A 21,865-nucleotide genomic window follows, 5' to 3' on the forward strand; every position below is an offset into this window, starting at 1 on the left:
GTAAATGATATATCAATAAATATACGATATGTTAGGAATGCGCACGAGTGCGTCATTTGTAAGTAAGCGGGCTTTATGTTAGCGTATACAACCGAATTGAGGTATAATGGATACAGATAATTTATATATAAATTATGAAACAATGCAAAGCGAATAGAAACCAAGCGATACATCGTAGCATATTTGTAATAAAAACAATGTAAGTGAAAGAACAAGAACAAATGCGAAAAAATAAAGAAACCACAAAATATAGAAAGTAAATACTACGTGTACTTTTACTTGGTCAGCTGCAATAACTATCTTGGTAAGTTGTGTTCGCAAAGGTAATTTTAAAAATATAAATATTTATGCAGTAAAATAATTATTCTAAAATATTTATAGTGCCTTCCCTATAAAAGGAAGTCGCCTTAAATCGGTTTCAATGTAGGTAACTAAAGGATTTGGTATCTGTTACTTGTTTCCATTCTGCTTTCTGGGCCACATGCCTTTCGATGTGCAGTTCATTATTGACCCCCAAAAAGGCTCCCAGCGATCGGCAACTAAGTATGTGACACTATCGAAGCCATCGAACAAAGCCAGCACACAATGGACGGCAAGGGAGTGCTGGAATTGAAAGGAACGGAACAGGGGCGGTAAACAACAAAGACAGCGCAATATGAAGAAGACCTGAACACTCGGTAAAAAAAGAAGCAGGGTAAACAAGGGCAAAAAGGCGGCAGTAGGAAAGCAAAACGAACTGGCTGAAAAAAAAAGCCAACCGCACACAATGCTTTTGAATGTGGGGCCATGGAACAAAAGATGAGCCGAAGACAAAGACACTTGCTCAAGGCAACGCCGTTTCATGGCTTAAGCTCAAGTTCCCTGGGAACCACTCGACTGCACTCCACACACCCACATCCACATACACACGCACACACACACACACATCTACTAAAACACACACAAACACACGCGGGCGTACTCGAACAACAAAGAGTAAGGTCAATCATTGGAATTTTGCCAGTTAATTCACATACAAAAGGCGGTGGCCCAGAAGAGAACGAAAATAACACGACCTCCTTCTGCCTTCCCAGGCCCCTCTGACCCGCCACGTCCACTGGCATGCTGAGTTTGGCATTTATACTTCCACTTAATTAGGTAATAAATGATTGAAGAAATTATGTCTAGACGTGAGGACAATTCGGGATGCCTTGGCTGAAACGCACACACACACTCACTGCAAATTCATTCATGGCACGTGAGGGGTTGAATTTTGCGAATTTCCACACAATCACCCATGCTGCTTTGCGACATCCATTTAAATAGGATTCATTCTCACCGCTCCGAACGTGTTTTCAAAGCCGGCATAAATTGTAAACAATTTCTTTTTGATTCAATTTGTATAACCTGCTGCCGCTAAGTGGCAATGCTTTTATACAAAGCCCCGCACGAGCATATGTATTTATTTCGCATTTTATTTAGCATCCTGAGGACGAACGATCCCTGAATAGCAAAACTGCGAATGAATCGTAATGAAAGCGGGAACGGGGCGTATACGCGATGCGGGCTTGATAGTTCATTAATATGGTGCAAATGCTGAAGGTCGATGAAGTGAGCCATGTATTGCTGGGTAAAAAGCACAATAAGAAAATGCGTTTCAAAAGCAATTATCAAAACGGCAATAGAGTGAAAAAATACTTATTCAAAATTGATTAATTTATGTAAACTGTGGCAGAGATAATATAATAATTTTTGCATATTTCAAAAGAGGCAGCTCTATTTTTTGTTTAATAAAAATAGAAACTTGTTAAATTTCTGTTTAAATTTTATGGTCAAATAGAGATGCTGATTGTTTCCTTCTTATATGTACCCATAAAGCTTAAATATTAATATAAGTAAATATTAATAGCTTTGCCACATTTTTTTTCTCACTGTACAGAAGTAGTCACGGCTGTTGTAGCACGCACATTTATCAGGCGGCGATGATTACGTGGTTGCCATTTTATTGCTAAAACTGTTGCGCCTCTTTGGAGCTCCAGTAGCGCCCTCTCTTTCGCTCCAGTTCTCCGGTCTCTTTCTGGTGGAAAAAGTGGGCCTCTGTCTGTTTGTGACTTTGTTGCCGCTGCTGGCTTTGTTCTACTTGGAATTGCCTTTTATTTTGTGCTAATTGAAGTTGCTGCCATCATAATTTCCCCCAGCACAGCTCCCACTCACTCACACACATGTGTGCCGTTTGACTTTATTGCCGCATCTACGTTCCGCCTGTTTTTGCAATTTTAATTAAAAACGTGTTTATAACAGCGAAAATGCTGATGAATGAGCAGAATAATTTATTTCGAATATATGTACATGTATAAGTTGAAATAGAAGGCTTAAACAGCACGAAGTGCACTGTGTTGATTGGAAATAGACTAATTAATGGCAATTTTACATCTTCGTTTAGAAGAACATTTGATGTTAAAAAAAAAACGGAAATTTATTGTAAACAAAAGGGCTGCTTTTTTATTTTTTAACGTTCTAATTATACAAAGGCATCTAAAACCAATAATTATTAATTGTTTTGAATTCTTTTGAAGATATTTCCTATAGAAATATGTAACAATAATTGCAAATTTAATTTTGAGTTTTTAGTTATGATTTTGAACCGAATAAAATATTTCCTTAATTGCACGCCATCGAACGGCCAAAAACAAAAAATCGTAGTGATTTAATGTTAAGCCGAAATTCCTGGCGACATGCCCTGAAAGTATTCAGCCTTTCTCGCTGCAATTTATTGCACATAAGGTAGCGAACCCACTCACACCATCGCACTGCCATTGCCACATTACGAATTCCTTTGCATAACGCTGTGGGGAATGTATATTGCCAGGATGTCGAGGGAAGAACCACGGCCGCAAGGAAATATGCACCAGAGCATCCTCAGCTGGAGACGCCTCAGCTCCAGGTTCAGTGGCAGTTGCAGCTTCAGCATCAGCTTCAGCTTCTGAACCAGCCTCAGCCACAGCACAAAGAATTCAATTGAATTGATATTCAAATGCGCTTTGCCAGCAGAGGCATCCATTATTTGTCGATTTTACACATGGCACATGGCAAATGTAAGCGAAAAATGCACGAGTCGGAGGAGAAGAAGCCATGCATATAGAGGTATTCCAGGAAAGTGCGAAATCCCAGTTCTAGTTTTCATTAGTGCATTTCGAACCACTCTCTCGCCACTCCCTCACACCACGCAGTGATCAGTGAGCCCTTTTTGATGGCTTCGATTGCTCCGGCGGACTGTGAACTATTTTTACGCCATTTGCCAAAAAGCCAGCGAACCAGCACCTTTGGCCCGGGCGAATACTACAAAACATGGCCAGGACTCAGAGGAGCTGCATTTGCATAACGCGCTTCCCCAAGGAACAAGCAGCGGGGTAGCACAAAAGGAATTGGAATAGAGTGAACTGAAAAGGAATTCGTCTTGAAATTGGAATCAAATATAATAAAAAGGGTCAATCGACTTTTGACCCTACACTCTTATAAATATATACAATGCGCGCTATTTACAGCTTAAACTTCTGTAAACTGAATATTCTTATTATTAACGATAATGCTTAGAATATAGAAGATTGTGCATTCAGTAACCGACTTTGACGACATTTTCCTGAGTGTATCTCCAAAGACAGATAGACAGGCTCAGGCTGAGCGTTCGATGGGCGCCAGACAAGCAGCCAAGTGCAGAAATAACACAAAATAGATGGCAATGCGATGGGGAAAATAATAGAGGCGGAATGGAGCAAAAAGTATATGCAGGATCCTATATACATACATTCGTATGAGTGTAAGCAAAAACTGCTAAGGGGCCAAATACTCGAGCATTGCAAACGCGGCAAAGTAGCGAAAATTTGCAAATTGATTGCATTCCTGTGCCTGGGCTTCGGTTCGAGCCAGAGCTCAAATATGAAATCTTGGAGGAGTGCAAATTTTGCACATTTTTTCTGGCAACTTTGGGAATGTGTTTTTTTACTCGATTTTCGGTCGACTCCGATTGCGATCGCAAGGGGCGCAGAATTGGCAAAACAAAAGTCAAGGAACTGGGCTGTGTTGCTAGTTTATTACATTCCTCACTCCATTTGAGCACGCCTGCTGCTTATTCGGCGCAAATCAAATTATGCAAATCTACGGTTTAATTACGGCCAGCAGAACTCAACTTTAAATCAATTTTTTTATTCGTTCGTACATTCCGTCTTGCTGATCCTGATGCTGCCCTATTTTCTTATTTTATTTGTGTGCATCATAAAATATTCAAGCACTTTGACACACTTCGCCTGCTGGTCGGGGGTGGAGTATTAGAATATTTGAGGGACAGACACAAAACCCGAACGGAACAAGGCAAATTCTGTTGGCCAACAAAATGACACTTAGTGCAAAAACAGGAGAGCGAACACATGCCTAATAAATAATTCAGTGCGCAACAAGCGGACAACAAGCGCACTTGTGGCACCACCGAAACACCATTGGAACACCACTGGAGCACCTCTCCGCCCACAGCCAGCTGTTCAGGCCGGCCATCCATATTCACACTAGATTGAAATCCAGTCGGATGTGTCTGCTCAAGTGTTGCGTGTTATGCGATGTCCTTCAAGACGGACATTACGCCCGAGTCCAGCGCTCCGGAGAGACATATGCGGGTCATTTGCCGGACGAATGAGCCACGATGAGGGACAGCATTATATTTGAGGGATGTTGCCGCTACGGAGAAATCTTGTTGCGTACAAAAGAAACGAACAATTCAATAAAATAACACGAAAATCTAATACTGAGACACGGAAATGCTTTTAGTCTGGCCGAAAATCGTCAAAATATAAACCGACTGCCTTCTCAACCCACTAAGTACGAATACCATTTCAATTCGTATTATATCTGTGTTTTTAAGTGCGTATCCAACAGATTCACCTTTGTCTTGCCGAGCTACGCATGCTAATAAGCCGCTCCCTCTATGATTTATTAGTGCGTGAGTTTTATTGATATTACAGACCTGGGAATAAGCAGGAATATAATTTTGTCAGAGGTCATAAAAGTGAAAGATGATCCAAAAAAAATCATTTAGCATCATGATTAAAATAAATCATAATGTATAGGTCCGATGAGTGCGAAGAGGGGCATGAAAAAGAGCCAGAGTGAAACTAAGCGAACATATGCAAGTGAAAAGCGGCACTACGTATACGCCACGTAGCCGACCACGTCCAAGACCAAGCACACAGACGGCAGCAAACAGGCTAAATGCAAACAGGCAAACAAAAATGATTTATAAATTGGGAAGACGTGCATAAAATGCTGAGCACAAAAAAATTTCCACTGCATACGTAATGAGCCTCGATGATTCCCAGACCAGAATAAAATCCTGGCTGGACGGGGCCAGAAAGTGGCATTTAAATGCGCGCATTTATTCACTTATAAATGCTACAAATAAAAATATGCTAAGGGAAATATGCTAAAAAGTCAGACCAGTAAAGAGCAAAAAAAAAACAAAAAAACACGCAGGCGAAAAGCAAACCGGGCCAAGTGTGTGTGGTTGAAACTTAGTGCACAAAGTGCCATAATTGTATGTGTCTCCCAGCCTTATCCCATCTTTAAATCTCATTTGGCCTGCAGCATCAGAGGAATTCCAACGAAATTTGTAACTAAAAAAAAAAAGGAGGGGCGGTGCGGGGCAACCCGAAGGAGAACCACTTTCTGGCACGGTGGCTTGGTTACTGCCAGGCAAAAGTAGCTGTTGGCTGTTAGAAGCACGAAGGAAGCTGGCCAGAGATACTATCACCATGCCATGCATGTCGCTTCACGCCAGCACAACTCACACACACTCGCACTCACTCACACAGATACTCACACACGCATGGAACGCACGCACATATGCCATGAATTTCATTTAGTTCGTACGTGTGTGCGTTAGTTAATATTGCCCACGTTGTGTGCCTGTGTCTGTGCGCCTTTAAATTACCTCAACCATAAAGTAAACTTGCCAGGACTCAGAACACACACTCACACACACGCATGGCAATATGTTGTTGATGGCATTTTAAAGATGCTTTGGCTTTGAGGAATATTTTAATTAGTTTAAGTCACCTTTGCAATGGCAATAAAGTGCCACCCGCCGAGGTAACTGCAAATAATGAACCAATCACAAAACAATCAAAGTTAAGACCAGCTACAGATAAAATTTGAGTCCTTTTGGAGTGGCCTGTACTGAAGAATCACTGCACCGGAACGAATTTCTTGAATAAATAGATATTTATTAAAAGCATTTTTTGTTTAATATTTTTTTTTTGCAGTTCAAACATTATTTAAATTAAGAGTGGTTTGATTCAGCAATTTGTTGAACATGACCAAAATAATTTAAAGGCTTAAAGTAATCCATCTGTATGGAACAATGCACGAAGTTCATTATTCACTGCATACTCTTAGCATACTTTTACAATTATGTGCGGTTAAAGTGAAGTCGTGTTTTAAATTGGCTCTAAAACTTCTGCCAAGGGTCGAGCTTCCTTATTATTTCCTGTGTGGCATAGCTGAAAGTGCATAAAATGCAGCAATTTTTCCGGCACTCTTTAAAAGCTGGCATGTGTCTTAGAGGGCGGAAAACATCAACCAGCTCAGCCGGAGTGTCTGTGGGAAATTTCGTTGCATATTAAAAGCATGCCCGACGCTCCGCTGGCCGAAACAGGATCTTTTGGCCAGGCCAATGATGATAATGCGGCACACGTGCACTAAAATGCAAGGACTTGAAATATTTATAAGCTGACTGGCAGATAAATCAGAGGCGCCTGAACTCAAGCTGTTGTGCCAGCCCGAAGGAGTAAATGAAGAAAAATGAAGCGCGACGTGCTGCAGGTTTTAGGCAAGAAACTGTCAAACTGGCAGCAGTCAAAATCCACTGGCCTGATCCGGAGTGGCGGTCGGAGTGGCTGGGTGCACTTTGCCAATGGGCTTCTCCTACCAGATTGATGCTGCCAAAGGAAGTCGGGCCAAAGCCGAGCTAAGGTCAAAATTTATGCGCGACAGGGCGAACGGAAAATGGCGAAAGTGTTGACAGAGTGCATGGTGATGATGTGTCTAAATATTTTATGTCGCCAAAGATGCGCATAAATATTTGAGTGCCAAAACGTGTTGCGGACTCCCATAGCGCTTCATTAGCCGCTCTGTCAAACTATTGACTATCGTACATAGAATCTGGGAAAAATCTGGTAGTTAACTCAACATTCAAATATTCATTTTACGTGTTCAGCAATTGCTGTTTATTATTATTATATTATTATTTTATTAGGCCACTTAATCTCTCCTTTTTACTGTTTGTTACGTTTTACACTGGATATATTCAATTTAAAGTACATTAAAATGTCTTATTTAATGCTTCCTTCTTCATTTTACCAGGCTTACCCATCACGACAAATTTGGTTAATATGCCTTCTCGGAAATTTACAAACGGATGGACTCCTTAAGTTATCCCAATCACTACCTGTTACAAACATATTAAAAAATCGAGTATATTCTGTTACCTTAAAAAACAAGGAATAAAAAATATGTATAAGTATTTTGCTATTTTGTTACTAAAACGGACAAGATGATGTCGTGCTAAGGAGTAGGCTGCGTTGCCAGCCAGCGACCAAATCCATGGATCCGTGAGACCCACCTTGCCCAACGCTTATTTACATGTCAATTGTAAATTGTTTTTCATGTTATCGTTTTTTCGCTCGCACTTTGGTGAACACTTTTCACTTTAGTGATTTGTTGTGCTCTTTGTTTATTCGAGAAATCGAAAACATGTCAAGCACTTGCCGTATATATCGTATATTCGGGCATGTGTGTCGGCGCCTGTTCGGATAAGTATGCAAATTCCCCCAGGTGGCTCGCACTGACTGACTGCCGGGGATTGTAAAGTGACAGCGATATCTGGGGATGGGCTCTGTGGGCAAATCCCTGCTTCTAGGCATACAAAAAAAATCCATTCGAAAAAAATGGGAAATGAGGAAATGTATCAAATGTCAATCTAATTTCATTTTTACGCTCGACCAACTCTGCAGGAAGCCGCTGCTGCCTTACACTTATATATAGATTTCTCAACAATTTGACAAATCGTATGTTGACATTTGCTGACGTCTCTCACACACACTCACTCACTCACACTTTTACACACACTCACACACCAACGTACGTGACAAAGAGTACGAATCGGGATATCCCCATTGATATCTCGCAAAATGGCAGAAGGGGCGACAACAATCCCAAATCACTGATGACGCCAATGGATGGCAACTGTAAAACCCAATGAATTGGAAAATGTTTTGTTAGCTCTCCCATCATCACTCAAACAGGTGAAAAGGGAGGAATTCATGTGATCACAAAAGCATTGCCTAAATGGCCGAATGAAATTGATTCGTTGGCCGAACGAGTTTTTCGAATTAAATAATTATGTACCTGTGCGACTCTATACAAAACGATTTTTGAAAAAACTGGGGGCTAGCTCTAAATTAGAATTCAAATTCGAATTGAACAGAAGGTGAAATAAGGGACAAAAGATTTATAAAATGATTTAGAATTCACGAATGCAGGTAAAACACGCATACCCACATGCTCGCATTCAACAAATTTAATGCATACAAATAAAATGAACGTAAATTGATTTATCTGGGGCACAAAGAGACTTCCAGAGGGTAAAAAGGGAATTGGAAGGAGCAGGCTGAAGGGTCCGCTTCATTCACAGGGGACACATTAGTCGCGGTCCCTCCCACACACATTCGAATGCAAATTACTACCCGAAAAGTATCATATGAAAAATATATATACATTTTCATAAGATTTGTGTATATTCAAATTGTTTTATACATGTTTTTTAAAACGACTGAATTATTTGAAAAGATGTGAACAGACAAATATTAAAATACAGTATATATTATGGCCTTTGTTTAATATTAAATTCCCATTTTCTTTTAAAATAGTTACATATGTTAGATTTTTGAAATAGAACGAACTAGGAACTTAAAAACTAAAAGACTTCTGTCGATTTTAGCCCATTTTGCAAATTTAGAGCACATGTAATAAAATATTTAGGCCAAAACTTAGCCTGCCCACGCAATAGTTTTAAGTAAAACAAAATCTTAATTTTATGTAGTTCAGAAAACAACACGCAACGCGGAAGTGGCAAAGTCCGTACATTTTATTATTATTATTTTTTCAGTGCACACGCAACCCACACACGCATGCTAATATGCTCGTAAAAAGGCAATTTCCACAAATTCAACGCACCTCAGCCACCTCACGCATTTGTTTTTGTATTTGTTTTGCGTTTTCAGGTGGTGGGTAGGGGGCTGGTGATGAGATGTTGTTTCAGAAGGACGAGGGCCGCTAACTCAATTTTCTATTTGCAAAAATTTCTGGTTCCATTGTGGCTGGCCCTGAGGTCAGAAGGACGCACGAGATGGGGTATTCTGGCACCACCCCCTGTCCATTTGGCCACCAGCGAGGCATAACTTATGCCACAGATACACACGCACACGGCCGCGTTTTGCATACAATATGTCGGTGTGGGTCCCAGCATACATTTATTTCAATTTTTACAACTCGGATGCCATTCCTCGCGCACTCCTTTCCCCGCTTTGCACCGCTTCCCCCCACCGATTTTCCACCGGTTTTCCCTCAGTTTTTCCCCCAAACTGCCGGTGGCGCCCTTAATGCGCTTTAAGGCTTCGACATTGGCTTTCGTATCGTTGGCGGTTCTTCGTCTGCTTTACGATTACGTTTTACAAGATTTGCATAAACACTTTTATCGAAATATAAATGACTTAAAGTGCTTTGAATATATCAGCATGTAGTATGCCCTTCCATTGAATATATCAGCTAGCTAATTGATGTTGAGCTGCCTAACAATAACTTGGTATAATTTGAATTTCTAATACAACTTAGATTTATGATTGCTTTCAAAAGGCAAGTTTCTAGCTATCGAATTGCCCAAATACTATTTAATACACATACTCATATTTTAGAGTATTCTTTTTTTCGTGGAACTTAGAACGCATTCCTCAAACTGAATTTTCTTCGCATCGCCTTCATGAATTTTGCAATTCTCGGGCGTCACATTACGCGCTCCTTTATGGCGTCACTTTAACGAGCTATCAGTCCCGAGCTTTGTTTGGCCAAAGGTATATTAAAATGGATACGGGTATTGGCCGAAGGATATTGGCTAGACCGGGGTGTGGTGGAGTGTAACTTCTGAAGACGTTGAGCAAATTTGAGAGTCGAGCTAAATAACTAGCGGTAACTTGAGATTCCTGGAATACGACGTGTACTAAACTTGAGTGAACGAGTGCTTATCATGAATAATCCTTGGGTGCTCATATATCCTATTTCTAAACTTCATAAGGATAAAGTTGTTGAATTTAATGTAAGCAATAAAATATAAAAACACTATTTAATCCATAATAACATATAAGAATACAAGTCCGTATAAATTACATACAGAAAATTAACTGATACACGATCGCAATGAAAAGATAGTTCCGGTCTAATATTATTGGGTTTCTCCTTCATCGGAAATAAGGCTGTGCTATCAGGAAACTAATTCAAATTTCAGAGGGCCCAGTAATTCCCAAGAGCGATTCTGGATATCCGGCAATGAGATGCATAATAAAAAAACGCCAACGACAACAAACTAACAAAAGTCAAAGCAATTGTAATAAATGACAGTCAGACATCTGCCAAGTGGCCAAAGGACGAGGACGTGGGCGGTTACTTGGCAAATGCCAGCACGGCAAATCCTCGCCAGCTTCCGACTTCTCCCAACCCCCATCACCACCGCCAGTCTCCCGGCCAGTGATATCCACTCCGTACGGCGTCCCCGGATGGTTGGGAAATTTTCTAGCATTTTAGCATCATTAGCATTGATTTATGATTAAGTTCAACCTCAATTTTCAGTTAAATCGTTTTCCCTGCCAGCCTCGTTTGGCGCTTGTGCGTCCTTCCCCCCTTTTTTTGGCTAGGGATTCTGGTGAAAACTTGCGAACTGTTTTGGGGTTTGGGGTGAATTTCTGATATTCCCGGGGAAGGGGCTGCGGGGTAGGGAACTCCACTAAGGAGGCTGGCAAAACGTCGAAAACAAGAAATCAGAAAATCAGAAGTAGCTGCGATTCTCACAATCGGACGCACTGATGTGTATAATGATCTTTAGCTGGGATTTAAAACGGATAATAAATAATAAAAATACATGGCGATAGGGAGGCTAAATGGAATGGGGCGGGGTATGGGGAAGGGGCAGTTCTGAAAGGAATCCGAGCTAACTGTAAGTCGGCGCGTTCTCTTATAAAAAATGAATCGTTAAAAGGCCGCACAACGAGAAGCGAGAAGGAATATAAATGTTCGTTGCCACAACAAATCAAAAAACGTAAGGCCAGAAACGGAAAAATAACACAATATGCGGGAAATGTAAGTCGAAAATGGAAGACAAAGCTTGACAATGGCAATGATATATTATGGACCACTGTCTCTAGCCGATGTTCCCCTCCACAAATATGGCCTATACTATACTTATACTTTATTAGGCCGCAGTGAAATTGAAATGGGAATGGAAATGGAAATTGAAATAGATAGAAACTTTAATGACGAGTCCTGTTTGTAGCAACAAACTGATATGAATGATGCTTTGCTCCTCTGGGAGTTGAACAAATGGAGCCGACAATATAGCTACAGCTTCATAATCTCAGCCGAGCAACAACTACATTTGAATAATGTTGTTCAATAAACTGAATTGCTTTCATTCAGCCAGTATTTGCAATCCCATTGATTCCCAGCGCTAAAGAAAGCTCACATCGTTGGGTGGCATTTTTCTCGATTTAAACGACTGAAAAAGCGAAAAGGCACAGGCACAGCCGCCGCCGCCGCCGCACAAGCGGCATTGAAATATGGAATAAGTTAAAAGGATTTATTAACTTTTAAAAGCTTCGCACACAACAATGCCAAAAGGTCCAACAGCCAACGAGAAAAGGACATATATTGCATGCTGACTTCGGAAAATGCCAAAGGTACTTGCTATCAGAATGTCAGCAGGGTCCCTTTAAAGTGAATCGAATGTGCGATTTATACAGCCGCTTCACGGCCTTTTGTCGCTCAATCGGAAATTGCTCATACGCGGAGTGAAAATAAGCCAACGGTGCGGATGAAAAATGCACAATGCCGTTGATCTCCAGTCATTCATTCTTTCCCAATGTCAGCGGGTTTCCTCAAGAGACTGAATGGAGTAATGCACTGAGAGTGTGATTAAGTCCAGAGGAAAACAGCTGGTGGAAATTAGTTGAAGGAACAAGTGTTCTTATATTGGAAGAACTGGATCAAATTACAAAGTAGGACAGTAGCAAATAGAGCATAGCATCCTTATTTATTTATCACATATATATTTTAAATTTTCTCGATCTATTTCTGTGAGTATTTTTTGCATTTCTAGCTGGCAAAACACATTATTTCCTATAGAAATATGTCATATGCCGCAATTTTCATTTAGAAGCACTGCAAATATTCATAATTTGGGTGTATTAAGCTTTCACCAGCGAAAAAATCAAATCTAGCTCCTGCTGAAGTGCCCTAATATATCAAATCTAAAAACAAACTCGTCGGGTCGGCTCTAGGGGTAAATGCACATAAAAAATGCACTTTTCTCTAGCTGGGGCAATACCATATATTCTTTATACAATAAACATCACCCACACTCTGGCAGCGAGGGGCTTTTGGCTGGTGCCACCATATTCGTGAATAAATTGTGCTGCCAATAAAAAATATAGCAAACTCAAACAAAAATGCACACAAAGCACATAAATTGGCTTCCTGTCGCCAAGGCAGCGACTTATTCGATGCGATCCTCAACCCACCACCACCACAAAACCACTTGCACCACCGAATCCGAGGGAGCAAACCCACTGGCTGCGGAAAAAATAAACTGACTGCGACTCCTGCTGGTGCACGTGAATCAACCAAACAGGAAACAGCCAAACAGCAGCTACTTTCCGCCCATGGTCAAAAGCATGCACACTTGGAAAATAAATCAGTATATATATATATATATATATATATATTGCGATTTACTACTAAATAGTCTAGTATGCATTACTTATATATTTGTCCTAATAAAAAGTAAAACAAAGGTAGAAACTGATAGCTTTATTAAAAGTACGTACTGCTCAGTCTCCGTTTAGATTCTTAAAGGCATTAACCATGTTTTTATAATATTTAAAACTAGTTTGGTTCTGAAGATATATATATTATATCACTGATATGCGTTATCAAATAAAGGAAATCAAAGAAATTTGCTTGTGATTATATCGTACTCCCAAATTTAAAACCAATCTTTGCTCTAGGACTGCCCCTTTTCTCGCAGTGCACTATTTGAATTAAACACTTTTTATGCACTGCCTTTGTGATGCTGCTGCTCCAGTGCAGCTCTCAATGGAAATTAGCACACTTTTCACATTTCCTCTTTGAGTGTCTGGCGCTGGCGATTGCAGTTTTTAATCCATTTTCGCTCCCTTTCTGGCGCGCAACTGTTCGTAAATTCAAAAGTTCGGAAGCTGTTAATAATGTCGACAGGCGCACGACACAAGTATTTCATTAGAGAAAAAGGATTCCCATCCCAATCTCATCGCATCCTGTCGTCACTTCTCCAGCGGGCCAGAGCAGCGTTTCCTCTAATTTTCAATTTGGCTTTTGCCCGAGTTTCGAGCACGAAATGTTCTCGCGTGTCGTGATATCTGTTCAAAAGTAATTACACAATCGCTCCAATGGCAAATGAAAGAAAAACTAATTAAATCCTTTGTCCAGCGTTTTGTCATACAAAGAGCAGGAGGTGCAAACGGCCGGGTGGGCAACAGTACTACCAAGTAGTAGCAAAACAGAACGTTGGCCCAACTATTTAGCAGAGTTATTCCAAGCGGGCATTTGCATTTCTTAACAATCTAGTATCTGTAGCTCTATGCAAATCAAATCTGCAATGCGCCAAGCACTCTATTCTCTATTCTATGTTAATGTGATCGATATCCTTTCGATTTCAGCATAAATGGCGCATCAGCGGCATCCATCTTGATGTAAGTGGGATTACCGCTGAGCCCGTGGCGGAACAATGTCATCGACAATCGACCAGGACCTCCGCGAATGGAGAAGGTTGTGGCAGACGGATGATAGTCATAAATCCCGCACTGGCTTCAAGCCCATTAGGCTAAAAGAGTGGCCAGTGAGTTGGCAAAGTGTCTGCGGCAGGTGCATTCCCTGCCCCACCTGGCACACCCGACTCCCCCGCTGCATTGATTTATGCCAATCACGATTCGCTAATAACTCAGCGGGTCCACCCATGCCGCTCCTCCACTTGGATGCTACTCTTCCCGATGCTGTCATAATGACAGCAATTTGAGGGTTAAATTGGATATGCTTCAAGCGATGACAAAGTTGGTCACGTGCTCATTTTTGTACCCCCTGTACTTAAGTTTACAGGGGTATATTCTTCTTTAAACGTTGTTAAATAGATTTGATATCTATGGTCATATTGATATTTAAATTAAATAAACATGCTAGGCACAATTAAGCGTGCTGCCATCAATTATTTCTCTTCATTAATTCTTCATTAACTGTTAAGCAAAACATATTCAGTGATAGGTATCGGATAGTCCTTACCTCCATTCGATTCTATCCCATTTTCCTTTGCTACTTGTAAACGGTTCCACATAATTGACGTTTCATTAGCATCATCTTTTTGTCTGCTTAAGGGACATTTGCCATGCAAATTTTCATCTCTGGCGCCCTCATCGAACGCACTTTAAACTTGATACCTTGGCAATTAGAAAGGTCAATCGAATAATGATGACGATGCTAATGATGACTATAATGCTGATGCTGATGGCACTCATAAAAACTTAAATTCCTTAAATTCCCACACACCCACACACACTCCAATTGCCGTGGCGTTCTTGCAGCACTTGGGAAAATCGAACTTTTGAACTCACACACAGACAGAGCGACACAATAAAATGGGAAAATTTCATAAATGAACAAGGATTCAACATCAATTTATGACATAATGATATTTGAGTGGGGCAGATTGCGTTAGCCCAATGTGTGTGTGAGTGGGGAACCTAAGCTAGTTATGTATATATATATATTTTCTTCCGTTTTTTCTGCCATTTGTGTGTGTGGGTCACAACCTTCTTGGCATGCTTGTCCCGGCGATTTGGCTTCGTTTTATGTAAATTATGGGATTATATTGTGATTTAGAATGGGTTACAATTGGAGCTTAGGGATCGCATTAGACGCATTGATAGGGCGTTAAGGTTAATTTAAGTTTTTATGCGGTGCCCATTAAATTGAAGCACACTCTCCGTAAACGCGATATTTTCGAATGGCCCCTTTTCGCCGCACTTCAAGTGATTAATAGCCGAAAAACTTGTTTTCTAATTATTTAACACCCGAAAACTACGACAATTAATTATGTGGCTGAACAATGAAGCCCCTGACGGACATTGTGGGTGACAAACACACACACAAAACGCAAAGAGCTTACACATTGCTACTACAACAATAAATTTTATTGTGCAGCTCACCCACGCACACACAATCAACCGCACACGCACACACCCATAGAGACATTCAACATTGTTGTTACGAATTTTGCATAGGACATTTTTTGTTCCTGTTTTTTGGGCTGCCAAATGAAATTGTAGAGAAATGCACATGCAGAAAAGCAGTCGCAAATGCAAAATATTCTGCATAAAACTTAAATTTCTATTATACTCTTATTTTAAGAATGAATATCATTCACAATAACGTCTAATAGGGTTTAAATAATTAATTATAGATACATATCACAGTTTTTATGCGTAAAACATTCCATATAAGTTTCAAATATATATTTTTTCACCGTGCATTTTTATTTAGTTTAGGAGCACCCTTTAATCCGTCAAAATTATTGGCAGTAAATACACTTACCATGGGTGAATTAGTGTATTATTTACAAATCAATTTAATGTGTATGTAATGAATTAAATACGTAAATAATGCAACTAAATTGAGCATGATAATGTCTTCAACCCATTTTTAATCACTCTTAATAGGCTTAAACATCAGCATATTAAATGTAAACCAATATTAAAATGTTTTTTCCCCGATGTCATTTTTTCGCCAGCAATTTTCCACTATGGAAATTTCGAGTTTCCTATACAAATTCGGCAGCACACAGATGCAGATACACATGCAACGCAATGCACTGCAGTCGGGTTAATTGTTTTTAGGCATGCAGAAATACACAGATACGCAAGAGAGAGAGAAGCTGGAAAGAATCATTTAATGGCATCGCACATTCATTTGAAACTTTTTAATTAAACAGAATACTGTGACAAATTATTTTAACGAGCTTTTCGCACTGCAAATTGAAAATGAGGATTGCTTTAAAGACCTCGTAGTTCAAATGTCAACCCAAAAGGCGGAAAAGCCGAAAAACACAATATCAGAGGCTGTAGGGATTCCACAATTACCAAAACAAAAAAAAATATATAAGAAACCAAAATAAAACAACAAAGGACCGGCGGAGAAATCTGCTTAAAACAATTATTTCAGAATAATTGGCTTTAATTGCTGCCAGCATCTTCAGCCTCGACAACGTCGTCGGCCAAGAGGGAAAACTTATGGCCAAGTGTAGGTCATAATGGCATCTATCAGTGGTTGGTGGAGGCAGGGAAACGTCGAGGGTTGCGGGGGCCGGAAGCGGAAACAAGCAATTTTGCGGCAAAGTTACGAGTGCCACAGACAAGAAAAACAAAAACGTGGCGATAAGAAAGCCTGGATGGCTCCAAAGTGTGCAAGTTTTCATTCTCTTGGCAAAGTAACTCAACAAGTTCATGCCTTAGATATGGCCAATTTTATAATTAACCGACTTTGTTTAAGATTTTGTCTGCTTGTATGGCCGGAGCAGAACTTTAAAGTTTACGGCCCAACTAAAGGCGTATTTCATCCTGAATCAGTGTAAGAGAAACAATCCAGTTGATAGAACCATTTAAAAAGGGTAAAACCATTAGGACCGCAAAGCACCAAACCACTGGGGGTAAACAATGTTGTGAAAGGAGCTGCAAGAAGTGGCAACTGTTTATTGTGCTCAAGTCGAAAGTCTAAAACTCACCCTAATTGCTCGAGCACACCTCGCAATGGCCCCGCAAGATTAATGATGGAATTAAAAACCAAGCCGTGTACTTGTGTGTGCGTCGAGGATTGCACTTAATTAAAAATGTTTGCCTAAATTATGTACAGACAATTAGAGCGGCAGACGGCCCAGACAGGCATTTCCGCAATTTGCGGTTAGAATTTTTCCCATCCCAGTCCGCCGCCGAAGTTCATTGTGTTGGGAGTGAAACATGAGTTTTCCTCGGCGCCAAACTCACTTACCGCGCTTATTATGAAGGCAATCTGGCTGAAAAGAATTCCTTAAGTGGCCGACGCCTCATATTTTCATTCTTCCCGTTCCTGTTTCTATTCCCGTTTCGGTTACTTTCGCTGTGAGCAGGGCTAATTAATTGCTTAAACAATTGCACTCCTAATGGCAGCCGCATTATTGTCGGCCCCCGTTGCGTATACTTAATGCGCGAAATTATTTCACGCTCACTTACAAGTGTCACAATTTCGAGCTGTGTCCTCGTCGCTGCAAATGAGACCGCATAAATTTTGCAACCATGCAATGCCGCCTGCCACGCGCCACAAGTGCAATAATTGCGCATTTTGCAATGCGACCCTGGCCAAATGTGTGACACTTGGCCAAAAGAGGACTTAGCCTCTGGGCCACACACGGCATAATGCCATGGTAAATATTTGTCCTCGACATGCGGAGCACCAAATAGTAATTAAGCGAATATCATTTCTGACAGAATACTCGGTGGCCCACAGATATGTTGGTATGCTTTGAGGCTTACACACGGGCTATCATTTATTGGTTTTCATCCAATCGATCGGCTTAAACTACTTGCTCTTGCAACACTGATCCTTGGGCCCATTCTTGCACACGCACTTGCAGTCCTGGTTGCAGGCACAATTGTCGCCGCACTTGGTGTCCTGGCACTTGCAGTCTGTAAATTGAGATTTATTTAATTAATTTCAACTAATATTTAACTAATATTTCACTTACTAGTTCTTTTTTTTTTTTTTTTTTTAATTTTTTTATTATTTATTGAATCTTCCCTTTGTGTTAAGAGACTAACAATAAGTGTTCAAATCTTAATCTAACTTAATTAACTTTCACTTAGTGATAGTTTTTTTTTTTTTTTTTTTTTTTTTTTTTTTTTTTCATTAATGCCCTAATAAGTTTATTGCTGGGCTGGGAGGTCGTTGCGGTGCAGCCGGCTTTGACTGCATACTCGGATTAGTTTTCTTGCGAGGGGATTTGTATGGGTGGTCAGCTTTTCGTTATACTTCGTTTTTTTCTCAGCTATTACTTCGATTACTAATTTGATTTTTAGGTCTCTGTGTATGTTTTCGTTTCGAAGGTACCACGGCGCTCCAGTGATAATTCTCAGAATTCTTGTCTGTGCTCGCTGAATAATGTCTATGTTACTTCTGGATGCGTTGCCCCACAGCTCGGAGCCATAAGTCCAGATAGGTTTTAAGACGGAGTTGTATAGAAGAGCTTTGAACTCCAGACTAAGTGGAGAGCGAGCATTTATGAGCCAGTGGAGGTTCCTTGCTTTAAGTTTTAGATGTTTCGATTTGGCTTCTATATGTTTGCGCCAAGTGAGCCGCCTGTCCAGATGAACTCCCAGATATGTTACCTCGTCGGCTTGTGGAATGCATATGTTATTCAAGACCAGTGGTGGGCATGTTTGTTTGTTTAAGGTAAAGGTAACCTGCTTGCATTTTTGAACATTTATTGAAATTCTCCAGTCGGCAAGCCATCGTTCTACAGATGTTAAGTGTCGGGATAGGAGTGCCGTGGCTTTTATTGGGCATTTCGAGCGACTGAGTATCGCGGTATCATCAGCGAACGTGGAGGTTGTTAGATTGTAGTCTATGGGGAAATCCGCCGTATACAGGGTGTATAAGATTGGACCCAGTACACTGCCTTGCGGCACTCCAGCTTCGATTGCGCAATCGCGTGAAGTGCTTGTATCGCATCTTATTGCAAACACTCTGTTATATAGGTATGACTTCAGTAGCTTATGTGTGTTTTGGGGCAACAGCTTGATTATTTTAAACAAAAGTCCATCGAGCCACACTCTGTCACTTACTAGTTCCACAGCCTTTGCAAACCATTTTGATTGTTTATTGTGTTTTGATTGGTTTCAAAAAAGTATCTGAATACTCTGTTTGCCAGTTTGATTGTGACTTTTGCATATATAGTTCCCACCAGCAACGAAGTGCCGTGTGAATATTATTGCACACCGTTCTGATTGATAAGTTAAAACGTGCGCAAAACCAACAAAATTACATGTTGCACCCAACTCAAAACGGGTTAAGATCCCATGCATTATCAGTCAAGCAGCTACAAAAGATAAGATATCAAATGGGGCGTCTTATCAGATGCACTTAGAGAAAACTTGGCAGCAAAAACAATAACTGAAACATGTTGAAATGTAAACATAAGAAATTTAATAGTAAATATTACCTCATTATATTACCATTATTATTATATTGTTCTAATAGTAATTACTGTATTACAAGTGCTCTTAAGAATTTAATTTAATTTATTTAATATTATTTTTAGATCTAATTACAAAATAAAATTAAGATTTCTTTAGTAAGTCTGTATGATTCGCATTATTTACAATTACGTTTTAAAACCTGTCGCACAAGTTTATGAACACATTTTCCGTCTTGGCCCGAATTTGTTCTCTGTAAACTCTCTGTGAAAGTACCACAATCCCATGCATCCCATGCTACAACTACTTGTTATGCGCACTTGGCGTCCAAAGGGGTTAAGAGTGGAATTACCGCAAATTGCGAAAGTTTTTAATTGTTTATCTCTCGGTTGCTGGATGCTGGGGAACCCAGTTCTGAATCCGGGCTCCCCGGTCTCGGTTGAAACATTAGCGCAACATGGCCCCCTCCGCCACCGTGTTGTCCTTGTCGCAATCAGCAAACAAAAATCTCGTCGGTCGGATGCAGAAATTAGCCCAGTCCCCTTTTTGGCCGAGTTTGCTAGCTTGTGGCACTCGGAGTCACAGGATGGGTCAAATTATTAATTTAATATGCATCCGTGCCGCCTCGGACTTTCGACTGTAGCCTGGACTCTTCGACTTCCGTTTGCCGCAGCCGGCAAATTTGGCTTCCGTCGTTTTTTATTTTTTATTTTTGGTTTTTCGTTTTCTGTTTTGCCCACTGGCCAAGTGAGGTGACCAGCACCAAATGGCCACCATTTCCTCCGCATCCTGCCGCGCTTCTTCTGTGCCTTTGCTTTGCCTGATTAACGTTTAGACTCATTAAGATAACGAAATTTTTGGCGGTTCGCTGGATTTTACTTTCAAGCAGCTGTGCCTGAAGGATCTGGCCGAAAAGGAGAAGTTGAGCTGAGTTGCGTTGCCGGGTTCAAAGGTCAGCTATCTGGAAATCTGTGCTGCCATTGTCTGCGGCTCGCAGTTTTGTAATTGGTTTGTAAACAATTTCACCGGATCTTTGACAATTTGCTTGGCCATTTCATTTTCGACGGGGGCTAATTGCAAATTTCGCAGTTCCAGCTTGGAGCTTCTTATCAAAATTGAAGTCCGCATTTCGGCCGCGTATTATGCCCTCTATGTTCACGCTCAATTAGGGCCAGCGGTTTAGGCCACGGCCTCCCGATTTTGGTTGTGATTCTGGTTATGTTCTGCTCCAGGATCTGTTTACTCGCCTCTTTTTTTTTTTTTTTGAGAAAGCATGCCATTCGGGTCGGCGCTTGTTTACCCGCCAATCAATTCAATTTGCGACTTGTTTGCGCCCGGCATCGTTCGCATTTCAGCTTCATTTTTGGCTGGGGTCTGGAATTGGATGCGGGGTTGAGTTTATGGGTTTGGGCTTGGGTTGGGAGTCAGTTGGAATCGACTCGGGGCAATGGCTGCCCCAGGCATGGCGCTCCCTTATTAAATGAGCAAATATTTTCGCTGGCATATTAGATAAATGCTATGATTATGATTATGGCCTGTTCGATGGCATAATAATGTGGCAGATTCGGAGTCTCGAAAACGAGCGGAATAATCAAGCGGATAAGGCTTGCAAACAGGAAATATATACCATTATTATCAGTTTATATATTATGTGCAAACTAATTGCTTATATTGACCAAAAAATGGTGGTACCCTCTCCCATATCAATATAATATTTTATTATTTCATTTTTACTTTATTATCGTTTTTCTTACCTCTCATTTTTTTCATTTGTCCAGATATCTGCCTTTGCATTTCACAACTTTATTTTTGTAACAAGATGCAGTCAATGTTCTTCCATGTTTCTCATTCTCTATGATGTTCAGGATTTCAAGGGAAAACAATTAGCATAATCCATAAAAATAGAGTATCAGCATATAAAAAATGGAAGGTAGAAACCTTAATGCAGCATAGTACTAATTAGTTACATTTGGAAAAGATGCACAGAGAAGCAACAAACTTATAGTGCGCAGTTTAAGAAATATTGATGCAAAGCACTATAATTTAGCAAATAAATGCATATAAACGTAAAATTGATTATGTGTTGCTACTTAGCCCAATTTATTATTTAGCAAGCCGAGAGATTTACAAAACAGAGTTAAGCAAGTGCATAATTGTGGTGCGAAGTCGTTTATCCGTTTCGTTCTAACAGAATTTGTTAGCGGCAGTCACGCCGTTGGCCTTTCCGCACTCACTGCTTTATATATATATGTCAAATCGCATTCGAAATT

At 40.4% G+C, this 21,865-nt stretch overlaps 1 protein-coding gene across 1 annotated transcript; it reads right to left on the minus strand.

Annotated features, from left to right (window-relative positions):
• Nucleotides 1-17,881: 17,881 nt before the first annotated feature.
• On the minus strand, nucleotides 17,882-19,349 carry LOC6619276 (metallothionein-3). Its single transcript, XM_002043457.2, has 2 exons — nucleotides 19,245-19,349; nucleotides 17,882-18,089 (listed from the first exon to the last, which is right to left on the minus strand). Exons 1-2 carry the CDS (start codon nucleotides 19,267-19,269, stop codon nucleotides 17,983-17,985), a joined length of 132 nt encoding a protein of 43 aa, XP_002043493.1. The 5' UTR covers nucleotides 19,270-19,349; the 3' UTR covers nucleotides 17,882-17,982.
• Nucleotides 19,350-21,865: the final 2,516 nt, after the last annotated feature.

The sequence above is a fragment of the Drosophila sechellia genome, chromosome 3R, assembly GCF_004382195.2.
Source record: "Drosophila sechellia strain sech25 chromosome 3R, ASM438219v1, whole genome shotgun sequence".
Taxonomy (NCBI): Eukaryota; Metazoa; Arthropoda; class Insecta; order Diptera; family Drosophilidae; genus Drosophila; species Drosophila sechellia.

Excerpts from the sequence above, each read along its gene's own strand:
- LOC6619276 (XM_002043457.2), bottom strand. The coding sequence starts at position 19,269 with ATGGTTTGCAAAGGCTGTGGAACTA. Across the intron at positions 18,090-19,244 it reads TTGCAAAGGCTGTGGAACTA|ACTGCAAGTGCCAGGACACC; the intron begins GTAAGTGACAGA and ends CTCAATTTACAG.